This window comes from Aspergillus tubingensis (assembly GCF_013340325.1).
Source record: "Aspergillus tubingensis WU-2223L DNA, scaffold_9, whole genome shotgun sequence".
Taxonomy (NCBI): Eukaryota; Fungi; Ascomycota; class Eurotiomycetes; order Eurotiales; family Aspergillaceae; genus Aspergillus; species Aspergillus tubingensis.
The window spans coordinates 762737-774750 of record NW_023336283.1 but is presented as its reverse complement, the minus strand read 5'-3'; the positions used below and the strand labels follow the sequence as shown (position 1 = coordinate 774750).

At 50.0% G+C, this 12014-nt stretch overlaps 5 protein-coding genes across 5 annotated transcripts; 2 read left to right on the top strand and 3 right to left on the bottom strand.

Moving 5' to 3' along the window:
• Positions 1 to 25: 25 nt before the first annotated feature.
• Positions 26 to 1831, bottom strand: AtWU_08338 (putative NADPH oxidase (NoxA); the record flags this gene model as incomplete). The annotated part of the gene is made up of 4 exons (XM_035503446.1): positions 26 to 915; positions 972 to 1381; positions 1430 to 1684; positions 1737 to 1831. 4 exons carry the CDS (start codon positions 1829 to 1831, stop codon positions 26 to 28), a joined length of 1650 nt encoding a protein of 549 aa, XP_035359339.1.
• Positions 1832 to 4689: 2858 nt separating this feature from the next.
• Positions 4690 to 5228, top strand: AtWU_08337 (uncharacterized protein; the record flags this gene model as incomplete). The annotated part of the gene is made up of 3 exons (XM_035503445.1): positions 4690 to 4747; positions 4809 to 5125; positions 5175 to 5228. 3 exons carry the CDS (start codon positions 4690 to 4692, stop codon positions 5226 to 5228), a joined length of 429 nt encoding a protein of 142 aa, XP_035359338.1.
• A 672-nt stretch (positions 5229 to 5900) lies between these two features.
• AtWU_08336 (mismatch-specific DNA-glycosylase) lies at positions 5901 to 6920 on the top strand (the record flags this gene model as incomplete). Its single annotated transcript, XM_035503444.1, has 1 exon — positions 5901 to 6920. The coding sequence occupies one exon, from the start codon at positions 5901 to 5903 to the stop codon at positions 6918 to 6920; it is 1020 nt and encodes a 339-aa protein (XP_035359337.1).
• Positions 6921 to 7254: 334 nt separating this feature from the next.
• Positions 7255 to 7724, bottom strand: AtWU_08335 (SBDS family protein; the record flags this gene model as incomplete). Its single annotated transcript, XM_035503443.1, has 3 exons — positions 7255 to 7308; positions 7382 to 7505; positions 7561 to 7724. 3 exons carry the CDS (start codon positions 7722 to 7724, stop codon positions 7255 to 7257), a joined length of 342 nt encoding a protein of 113 aa, XP_035359336.1.
• A 712-nt stretch (positions 7725 to 8436) lies between these two features.
• Positions 8437 to 11191, bottom strand: AtWU_08334 (putative Rho guanyl nucleotide exchange factor; the record flags this gene model as incomplete). The annotated part of the gene is made up of 6 exons (XM_035503442.1): positions 8437 to 9410; positions 9461 to 9686; positions 9744 to 9962; positions 10012 to 10212; positions 10269 to 10577; positions 10652 to 11191. 6 exons carry the CDS (start codon positions 11189 to 11191, stop codon positions 8437 to 8439), a joined length of 2469 nt encoding a protein of 822 aa, XP_035359335.1.
• Between the last annotated feature and the right edge of the window lie 823 nt (positions 11192 to 12014).

The window sequence follows — 12014 nt, the reverse complement described above, 5'->3', positions numbered from 1 at the left end:
GACCCCATAGGCAGAGCCTCGCGTTCTAAAAGTGTTCCTTCCAGAACTTGAACCGGATGTCCCTCGTTGAGGTGGACATGGCCGCCTCCCGGATTTGTCTGGCAGCGGCATTAGGGCCACAGAAGTAGACTCCAATTTCTGTAGTCGAATTCCCATGCACGCCTGACAGATAAGTCTGGTCTTGTAGACCATCACGCATGGCAGTGAACAGGCGTTTGAAGTCCGGACGGCCAAAGTTCGTCCTACTTCGCAACTCCGTAAGTGGGTCGACAGCCTGACCGACGGAATTGAGGAAAATATTAGCGGCAGTGTCGTCATCCAGTCGCTGTGTGAGATATGTGTGGATGCGTAAGAATTCCGCCTTCCCACTGTACTCTGCTTCGGCTGCCGACTGAGATTCAAGAGAGGAGAGCAAGGCTTGGAACCATTCGAAGGACGACGTGTCCCTACACACCCAAATGAACTCGACGCGACGAAGACGGCCGGCTAGCTTAGGGTCAGATCGTAAGTGCCAAATGTTCTTGAGGATCGATGCCCATGGTGTGACACCTATTCCCGTGCCGATGAGGACGGCCACCTCGTTATCGAAAACGTCGTCGGCCGGGGCTCCGTATGGTCCGTCAACGCGCAGCCTAGGCATCTTTTGTCCGTTATGCAGGGCGACTTCATACATTCCCAGCGGGTCGAGTCCTTCCATATCTCTGGCCTGCGCTGGTCCGCATCCTAGTGCGTCACCCAATGCACGAGTGAAATCACCGACTTGGCGGACGTGGATGCTAATGTACGGATCGAATGGACAGGACGTGATTGTAAACGGATGCCATTGGTTGCTGGATACATCGGGTGATTGAATGAAGAGCCATTGACCAGCCTTGTACTTCATACTATCCTTGCGGAACTGAATCTCCATGGCATCTGCGTATCGCTGTTAGGAAAGTTCAGAAGCTTATATCTGCATATGTAGAACTTACCATACGGATGGCGAACCACCTTTAGGATAACGGTGTGGCGTCTTGCTCGGATCTCGCGGTACAGCCTTTCAAGCATGTACAAGCCTCCAGCCACTAGTTCCCACCTCCAGCCTTCGTAGCCTAAGCAGTGATTCCAGAATCTAGACCCAGCAAAAGGTGAGATAGGCTCTTCTGTGTCTCGCACGAAGCAGCCTGTTGCATGTGTATACAATGCTAAAAGGAACGGTACGAAAAGATGGTGCGTATACCAAAACGTCTCAAAAGATTGTTGCCGGATCCGCTGATGGGACGTGGTGTACATCAACATCATGCAAAGGAGCATGACATGTCCTGTAATCCCACCAGCTTCTGTGTAGTGAATTTGAACTGCTTTGACGGGGCGGATATGATCTTTTTCGATATTGTAAAAGCTGCTTCTGTCAGAACAATGACCTCGTGGTCGGAATATTTGGGCTTACTTCACATAATGAGCCGCTGCATGAACTATGGTGAAAAACAGAAGGGCATACGCGACCTGACGATGAAACCATACCGTTTCATCTAGTGGTAGCCATCGCACCCTAGGTCTTATTGTTTTAACAAGATTTCGGCACATGGGCAGCAAGAGGAGGGTGGCATCGCATGTCAACACCAGCCCAGCGCCCCGTGATATCCAAACGGAATACTGGAGGGTATTGAGCATAGCCAGCCTCTGGTCCGAAGCCTGAATATACCTAAAGATTCTCAGTACATATACGTGCAGTCATTAGGAACCGTCAGACTTACCACCCCACTGCAAAAATGACAAAATGTAGCGCCCAAAAGATGGAGTAGAACCAGACCTTTGACGCAGTAACGTATGAGCCCCAAGCATGTTCCATGATGGTCACAGTGCAGTACAAGCATGTAATGAATTTTTAGCGAGGCTCTATCATTGACCTGCAATGACCCGTTTTCAAAGGAGTGAATGTTTTGAGTCCTTTTTTTCTGGGATTCCTTTCGAAGGCGCCCGTACCATAAGTGAAAGGAGCGATTTTGGTAGATACTCTACTCTAGGAATCCATAAATAGAATCCTCCCTCCAGAGCTGGCGCTTCGCTCAAGTATCCGCTGAGTTAAGCCGGCGCAGAGCGACAGCCTGTGGCGCCAGTAGATAAGGCGCTTTGAACGCTGAAAGGAGCCGTAGGCACCCTGAAGTCCAGGGGACTCACGGAGATCACAGGCTTCCCTTGGCTTATCGTGAATAATGGCTCATGAATAGGGTTTCTCAGGTGCTAGAGTCAATGGCCGGAGGTTCAGGACGCGGTAGAAGCCGACGATCACAGAAGGCTGGGACCAATCGAGGAACAAGGATCAGATCCGATTATATCATTCTTATTTTAAACGGGCCTAGGTCCTGAAGGGTAACCTCTGAGTAGGGTGGTGTGGGGTTGATGTCAGTTGAGAATCCTGTGTCAAGCGTCTGGTACCCGGAGATACGGTTTTGGTTGCAGAAAGGAGGGGAAGAATTGATGAGAGACACGAGGATCAGGATTTCTGCTTCTATATTTACCCCAACCCCTGCGCTGTGCGGACTTGTGGTGCCGCTAGGATAGCCTGCAGGGAGCGGATCGCCCGGTTGGACACCACTATCCCCGAACTTGCCGTTTACAGGGCTCAGGCGAAAATGAGATGGAGCAAAGACCGTCAGGCGTTGAACTATCGCCTGATGCGCCAGATTCTTGGTGAAGAGAGCTCGAGTCTGACCGTCCTCTGTTGACTGGATAGATAATCCTTCCACTCGTATCCCAAGGCCACAACCGAGTATGCTCCTCAGTCACACAGCCGTTTGAGTTTTGCTTTGCGGTGCACTCGTTAAGCTGTCGCGCGCGATTGGCGCACTTAGTAGTGACATGATAGGTTAAAGTCCGTCTTTTTTTAACCTACTGCCATCTCCTCATCTCCCGGTATCCGCCACTAACCTTACCATGTGGCACCGGGATTGTGAGTTGCTATCAATGGCCCGTAAATCCATATTTGATTCTTCTATATTCCTCCGGCTGCTCCGTTGATTCGTTTTGTGAAGGGTGGAGTCTCGGCCAATTCCAGCCTATGAGAAGCGCTGTACAGGCGCGCATCCCGTCACACGCGGTCAAAGCGGCCATCGACATGGGGAGCGCACCTTTGTGACAGTCTGGACAGACAGGAATATGATTCGAGATGCAAATTAAGGTCTGGTTGCTACCAAATATAGCTCTCGCATTTTGAGCCAAGACTTTCATGATCCAGGTACTAGTCCAAAGCAGAATCATCTCCGGAATTCGAATGGAAGACCCTGGTATTTCCTAGTGGTGAGTCCTTGGCGTGGGTTGAGCAGGGAATCAGACGATATTGCTGGGGCATATTTTAAGTTCTTGGCCCTGCATGGTTGAGGTTCTCATCACATCTAGTGACGACTAGATTGGCACTCGGACCGTGTGGGTAGGAACGGTGCTATAATTATCTTGAGTGATAGGGAGCTGCGAAAAGACGGTGAGTTGTCTAGTAGCAGCCTTGATTCCAGTATAGGTTTCCCCGTGATCTAGAGATTCTTCTTCCATCTCGGGGTTTTAAGTGAGACTGGCTTCTTCCCGTAGGCGTATATTTGAGGTCGTAATAGTCGCCTTGACAGCGGGTATTTCTGGCTGTGTAGCAGTAGGCGCCCGATGGAAATCACAGCAAGGACTGGGGGGCAGGGAAAAGACCGACTACCTGGGCACCAATTTCCCCGCTTCTCAAAGTCTTCACAAGATAGTCCGCCATCAGAGGAGCTTGGATGCTGGAAGCCCCGGCCGGGCGCTTCGTAGCACACGCTCCAGCCACTCAGAAGCCAAAGCTCCGCAGCCAAACGGGGTGTGATGCACTAGCGACCTGACGGGGCGTGACGGTGGAGCGGAGGATGCAGGAGATTTGCGGCAACACACTTTAGCGGCCGATGCATCTCTGTCAGTTCCACGTTCTGCTTCCTCTGATTGATCCGACCAGCCATGGCGCTCCCAGGATCATTCGCACTGTCACGCTACACCGAGCGCCCAGATCCAATCATAAGGTATCCTCGTGAAGAAGTCAAGGGGGTGAGGATCGCTTCCAGCGGAGAATGGTAGCTGATTGGATTAGGAAAGAGAGCGGTTGATAAAACGCATCCACGTATCACAGGCGTTGAGAGGGGGAAGCGCGGAGGACGGCGAGTCCGTTGCGTTCGGCCTATTGTGAAGAAGATGCAAATCAGGTGGTCTCCTCCGTTGGCGCCGGAAGCTACTAATGTACGTATTGCTGCTCTTTTTCCCCCTCCATGGCCACCATCGGCTACCTGGACTATCAGCTGAAGTTTGCTCGGTCATGCAGTACATGATTATTTGAACCGACACTATCTCATTTTTCCTGCATTAAGTTTATGTGGTGATGTGATTGTTGTGATTTAAAGCTTATCCGACTCACACACACTACATACGACTACTTCTCCTCACAAGCAAACTGCCGGGGAAGAATTTACCAACCTTGACCTTGCATCGCATCTCTCCACCTGCCATGTCATTTGGAACGAGCATAGCACACACGACATTGATTGATCGGGTGGATGGTTGAGGGATCCCCTACGGTCGAAAAAGCAATCCTTGTGTTTATGAGACAACAACAGCATTGTGTCTATACTTTGAGTAACGAGCTCTTTCGCCGGACGGAAGACGCTTGAACTCCCCACTATACGCCAAAGCCTGCCTACCATGGGAAGACTTATCAAAAATCACTGGGCGCGACTTATTATCCTCACTGCCTCAGCTTGTATGCACCACGTCTTTATCTATTTTGTATAAAGATGCTAATCTGAGCACTGAATGTACAGACCAAATTGGCGCGGCGATCGAAGGATTTATCTGGCCGAAGGTGTTCTGGGACTTTATGACGCTCAACCTGAACGGCGCTGTGAATCCAGTCCCTGTTCTTCAGATTCTCAACCTCCTCTTGGGCCTACTCGGACTTGCATGGGAATGGCCGTTGAAATATGTCGCCGGCTCCCTCGCGCACCGCAGCATCGAATTCCGATTGATCTTCTATCCCCTCAGCGCTCTTCTATCCATGCTCCTCTACCAGGGAACGGACCCTGCTCTATACTATGTTATTGGAATCGGGGTGTATTTCTGGGCCTACAGTGAGGGCGAGGTACGTATACAGCGATCGAATTTCCCAAAATATAACTGATGGATAATAGGTCGTTTGCCCTGTGCCATGGACCCTCCCGAAACGAAGCGAATACAAGGTATAGCACAACTTGTACCAACACGAAACCTGACACTTGACGACCACGACATGATATGATTTTACGATACGATACCCAGCGATGCTAGTATATCGGTAATATTTGCTTTATGGAGTTTGGACAGATAAAAGGTCCTCTTTCAGTCAGTGATGACTGTCCAGCTATTGACCTGGATGTGGCAGTTATATAAGGACTCTGTTGCCTGGACGCCAGAGTATATGTATCTGTGTGTATTATAGTTCTTTTGGATCTCGAAACCAAGACAATTCATATTACAAGATCATGCCTTCCATACGATAGATATACTATCGCCCATAACTGGCAGAAGAACACTCTACAACATGCTAAACCCTCGTTTGAGGCAATTCACAGCTATACACCTCTAAATATAGACAAGCCTAGTACTATGCCTAGTCCGCCACCCACAGTACAATCTGATGCCTTATTGCCACTTTCCCAAGGCAAACTCACGTGATCCCGCGTCCAATACTACCCAAAGCGGTTAAGCGTCTGGAGCGCTCCAGACCGAGGAACAAGAGATGAGGCAAATCACCAGCAACCAAGGAAAAGCTTTTAGCAATCCCCTGAAATGATACCTATATAAACCGATCAACAGCACTAACCGGCGAATATTCTGCAGCATAGCTTCCACTAACACCGGCAGACCCAGCAACCAGCATGCCCCTCGTCGAAGACGGTCCTCGCGAGGACAACAACAGCCAAATACCCCCTACAACCCTCAATCCCAACAGTGAAGCATATAACGAAGACCACGACGACGATAACGACGTCCCCGTGAACAAAAAGACCAGCTTCAACGGCCGTCTCAACCAATACTTCCACACCGCGAAGCCTACGTCCTCAGCGCCACCGGCACTCTCATCCATAAAACAAACTGCTACCACTACGACAACACACCCAAACCGTACATCCTCTCCTCTAAAACGCAAACGAACCACACCACCAACATCAACAACATCAACACGAATAACCCGCTCCCGATCCCGCTCCTCCACCTCAACCCCAACCAGCACCACCTCCTCTCCCCGCCCACGCAAAACCCTCACACCATCGTCAGCATCCGACTCCCTCCTCACCGACACCATCCCCCCAAACCTAACCCTCCTCCTCGTAGGCGTAAACCCCGGGATCCTAACCGGCATAACCGGCTACGCCTACGCGCACCCCAGCAACCTCTTCTGGAAACTCCTCCACTGGTCGGGGATCACACCCATCCGACACCCGCCCTCAGATACATACAAACTTCCGGAGTTATATAACATCGGGAACACGAATATCGTGGAACGTCCGACGCGGGACGCGAGCATGCTGAGCAAGAAGGAGATGGATGCGGGGGTGCCGGTGTTGGAGGCGAAGGTGAGGGAGAAGAGGCCTGAGGCGGTGTGTCTTGTGGGAAAGAGTATTTGGGAGGCGGTTTGGAGGGTTAAGGTCGGACGGGGGATTCGGAAGGAGGAGTTTAGGTATGGGTGGCAGGATGAGGGGATGAATTTGGGGAGGGTGGAGGGATGGGATGGGGCGAGGGTTTTTGTGGCTACGACGACGAGTGGATTGGCGGCGGGGATGTCGGTTATGGAGAAGAGGGAGGTTTGGGATGAGTTGGGGAGGTGGGTTGTTGAGAGGAGGAAGGTTTGGGAGATGGAGAAAGGCCGTGGTAGTGATGGTGTGAAAGTAGAATAGAATAGATGTAGAGTCACGATTCTGGTTACAATCATAGAATATAGTATAGATATGACCATGATATATTTCATTCACTTCATTTCATTTATCAATTACCCTCTCTTTTCCTAGGAAGATAGCTAGGATAGACAAGTAGGTAGGTACATTTCATCCGCTAGTGAAAAAAAATAAATAATCATGTGCTCGATCAGTCGATCATCATGCTACTAACAATCCTTGGCCCCCCCTCTTGCAACATCACATCACGCCACACACCCATCAAGGGAGGGGGAGGAAGGAAACAGGCCAGCCAGCCAGCCAGCAAGGGCGTAAGTAATAACATGGGCGCACGAATCTATCGATAAGCAGGACCATTACGGAAGTTGGTATCACCTTGTTGTTCGCGAGCCTATACCACAAGAGAGATCAGTTAGCATCTATTCCTCTTCAAGTGTGCTGTTGAGGGTAGTATATCAACATACAATAGTAGATTGATACTCTCCACGCTCTAAAATCTGAGTTATAACGTCGTCTTCATTGGCAGTTCCGAATTCATTCTCGAGACTAGCCTTGCTAGCTCCGTCGAGGACGCCTTGGGCTCCGTGCCTAGAAGTAATTGCATGTTAGGTCTGCTCTAATGAAGACAAAGGGGCTTACTTACTTGTGAGTAACAAAGATCTTCCAGCCGTTAAGAACATCCGCCAGAGGGACGGAGCGGTCACTGCGCCATCTGTTCAAGGCGTCGTGGTCATCGACGAAGACGATGAAGTCGTCGGATGCACCCTTGTAGAACATCTTGGAGGTGGGGTCGTTGTGGCGAGGCATGTTGGTGGTGTGGTGTGTAGTGGTTTGTAGTGATTTGGAGACTAAGATGGAAGAACGGTCTAGTTTCTTTCTTTCAATGAAGCTGCTAGAGACGATGGGAAGATGAGGAGAGGAAGTTGAGATGAAGTGAGTTGAAGAGTGTCGTGTGAGGTGAGGGCAGATGACGTCACCACGATGCTACCGGAAACAAAGGCGGGCAAACAGTGGCAGGAAGAGCGATTGAAGTGAGAAAAGTCGTGCAAAGGGTTTGTTTATGGCTAGTATAGTGTTCGTGTGATAATTGAGTTGATTGGATTTGATCTATTTCCTCTCTCCCTCGAATATCGCAGGCCTTTAAATACATCAAGGCGGGTGTGCCGACGGGAGCACCGACGTCATCATCGACTGATGCTGCGGATGCTCTGCACTTGCTCTTGCGCTTCTGGTTCACCCGGTGGAGAAACATGGCTCCCTATGGAATTCAATTCCCTCATCGGCATCATCATCATCATCATTCCAGTCACGGACATTATTGGCATTCTGGCATTCTGGCTCGCTAATGCTACTAATTACGTCTCGCTCCGCTCCGGTCAATCTCTCCTCCCCCACTCTCCTCAGAATCGACACGAATCCCTAAGAACCCCATACATATTCCACACACTTGTACTCACGTACCTGGCCATCTGATGCAATACTGCAGGAAATCTCAACACAACTTGCATCATCACCTCCATCAAACCCCACTCCCAAGCCCCATGCGACCCTGTCTTTTCGTCCGTCGGGAGGACATCGAATTAAACATCCTCCGAATAGCAGATGTTCTCAAGGAACAACCGTCGGGTGTCTCCGTTCCCTTGTTGCTAGCACTGGTCGGAATGATCGCAGCCTTGGCTTTCGCATTCGGACCTCCTTTTCCTTTCCACGTTTTGGACCGTCGAATATCCTTACTATGTCGCGCCAAGATAGGTCCCTTGTCCGTGTCCGGAGTTGCTGGCTTGCCTCTCGATACACTTCGTAAACTCTTCTCCTGACTCTTTCCAAGCTTCCTATGGACTTTCTCGTCGGCACATGTCGCTCCCGTAACAGACTTAGCAGAATAGCCTGCGGTGCTGAGGCTCACACAGCTGGAGCGTCGGTACAACCCCGGCCGGCGGCTCAGATGTCTCATAAGAGACCCAGGACTATGGAAAATGTCCCCCTTGCCTAAAGTCATCCCAGGGTACGGCAGAACGTCCCGCGTGTAGAAAGCAGATATGGCACGTTCTAGGAGTATTCGATCCTGTCTTCTGGCAGTCAGTACAAGGGCTGGGCACAAGGCAGACATCTTCGGCCGCTCGATTTCCCCGTCCACAGATTCCGTCATCTGGAGTCTTTGTGGGCAATGCGTCTTTTTGATGATGATGTTCTGTGAATCAGGTAGAGTCCGCGATGTAGCCAATGCCTGCATAGACGGTCGGCGAGGAAGAAGAGGCAGAGCACCGTTGCTGCAACTCAATGGAGCCAGCTCCAGAGACAGAAATGAGTATTCTTTCAGCTTCGCTACCACTGACTTCGGCATGTCAGTTAATGCGGCTGCAGACCTGAGCATCTCGGTCTCCCATTTCTTTTCTTCGCGTGCCGAGGCAGCACTGAGCACCAGTTCGTAGTTCTTGCCCTGAGACTGGAAAATCAGTTTCCAGGAGAAAAGACAGCCATAGCAACGAAGACCTATCACAGAGTTTAGCATACAAAATGACCCTTATAGGCAGTTTCCTCACCTTCCCCGTTTCTGATCGAATCAATCTTCATGTCAGGAATATACACACATGCTAGTGGCTCAAGCCTTCGGTAGTCATTGCTCGGTTTGGCTATTACGAGATGATAGGTGAACAGAATGCAGACCATGTATCCTCCCGTGATATACTCAGGGGTTTGGTATGTGATGTGAAGGACCCCGCACAGGCTCAAAGGACCCAGTTGCTTGTAGATGTTATCGATCATGTTCTGTAGATTCAAACCACCTCAGTTTCTATATCCTGTAGGGAGATGTGGTATACTTACTGATGTTGATAGGTCCATGAAGCTCTGTAGCAAAAAGGTCTTCTTCACTAGTGCCTTGCTAATGGGGTTTTCGGTGATTTGATTTATTTCGCATACCACCGCGCGGACTTGTTCGAGGACTTGCCGGATGCCGTCATGGGCCGATGGGTCGTCCTGAATATGAGTCCATCGTAATAGTTCCTCAAGCAGCAAAGGATACTTGCACAGACGTTGAATTGGCTGTTTAACGTTAGCATCCAGAAGCAGAACCAAGGGTGTCTATCTCTACCTTGATCAGGAGGTCATTCAGAGACATCGCTTTATTTTCCTCTTGTGTCTGCCTTTCCAATGATGCAACCGACTTCGATAGAGCCTCAATTCCCTGGTCGAATATACGCCAATCCGGTACAGACTGGCGCAGAAGACTCACATCTACTGTGAGCAAGCCATAGTTCTTACAGAACACTTTGTAAGCGGTGAAAGATGCCGACTACCCATATCATGTCAGTAGCTGACAAATATATAAGCCTCCTCGGGAAAACTCACCAGGTTGCCGACTTCTAGCGCAACTTGCAAGGCCTCTTTTGTCTCCGCAGCCAACGCCCTGAGACGCGAATCCATAGAAGTCCTAAAGCTACGTGATCGCAGAGACTTGGCATGCAAAGCCCTCAAACCAAAGTCAATTGCACTCAGGCGCTTGTGAACACCCTGAGGCATCAAGGTATCGAACTCGGCTGCTGCAAGGTTCGATATGGGCGTCAGCTTTCGAATCTGGGAGAGGAAGTCCTCGTGCGTGTCACGGATCTGTTGAATATTGTGGTAAATCTCCGGTCTGACAGAAAATATGAAAAGGGCCTACAATCAGAGTAAACGTTAGCTATCCGTAAGCAGCAACACGTGCCTATACTTTAGTTTGAAGGTAATCATACATCAGCCAGTGCTTTCAAGCCGAAAATATAGTCACATTCGGTAGTGATCAGTTCCCGGAGAACACGACGCCTCTTAATCGCCCTGTGCTGAGCTTCCTCATCGATTGAAGGATTCAAGGCAGGTCTGATGCTGTCTAGCGATTCACGAGCATCAGATCGTATGCTTTGATTTGTTGTGCTCTGCGTGGTACCCCTCGATCGTACCACACTTTGGCTAGTAATGCTCAGAGTGGCCGTCTTAACGGTTCCAAGATTGGACGAACGGTGGGACAAGGATTCCCATTGCTTTTCCTGAAACTCATTTGAGGTTAACAAGTCCGGTAGGAGGTCCCGATCATCTGGCTTGACTTCCATCGGCCAACCCTCGACGTATCTTTCGGGTGGGGGACAGCCTCTTCGGGATCGGAAGCTATTCATCCAACGCTTGAAAGCAGCCACAGGATCTACTGGCATAGGATGCGTTGCAGTTATCTCCACCACATATTCGGGCTTCTCCAGGATCAGCAAGGGAGGCTCGCCCATATCCTTGGATTCTTCCATGGTGCAGACTGTGTGTAGAAGTGAACAAACTCCAAGTGAGGATGTGAGCTCAGAAGGAATCAGAATCACAGGAGAGAATGCGTGTCATGAGTAGAGGTGCTTGCTGGCAAGTGGAAGCAACGACTCGCACAGTTCTTCACATGGGGAAAGCATGGCATACTTGCTGTCGCCGGGGGAGCTCACGTGTTGGATCAAAACGTCCAGTACGAACAAACGCAAACCGTGTGAAATCCATCACAGTAGGTTAAACAAACTTACGGTAATGTTCTGAGTAAAGTTGCCTCTACATCATGCACCGCTCGGTTGAGAATCAAATTGCAATGTGTTTGGTCCTACCACACGGCAACGGCCTTCCATTGCTCCCAACGATGAAACGACGGGCATCGACATCATCTGTGCACGTTAGCCAGATTTTCCAACTAGAAAAGGTCAAGGCGGCGAGAGTGGTGAAGGTGAACGGTTCACAACTTGGTAGGTGTTGTTCATGCTACTTTTGAGGCTTCTAGATCTCAGTTTAGCGGCAGCATAGTAGGAGCAGATAGCAGTTTGATATAGCATTTTCAGCCAACTAGGCACTTTTTCATATGTACCTGACATTATTCCTGACTCCAATTTACAATGAATTCATATCAACTTCAATCTTCGCAGACAAATGGATGATGGTGTTGCGCAGTTCTCTTCACAGCGCGCGATGCCAAGAAGATGAAACTCCCCCAGATTTCCCACCGAAAGACCCACCGCCGTTTTCCGGGATCCGTCTGCGACAGCTCTCGCCGCCCGGTCCTTCCTTCATCTTCCATCCAACCAACGATGTTTTAAACCA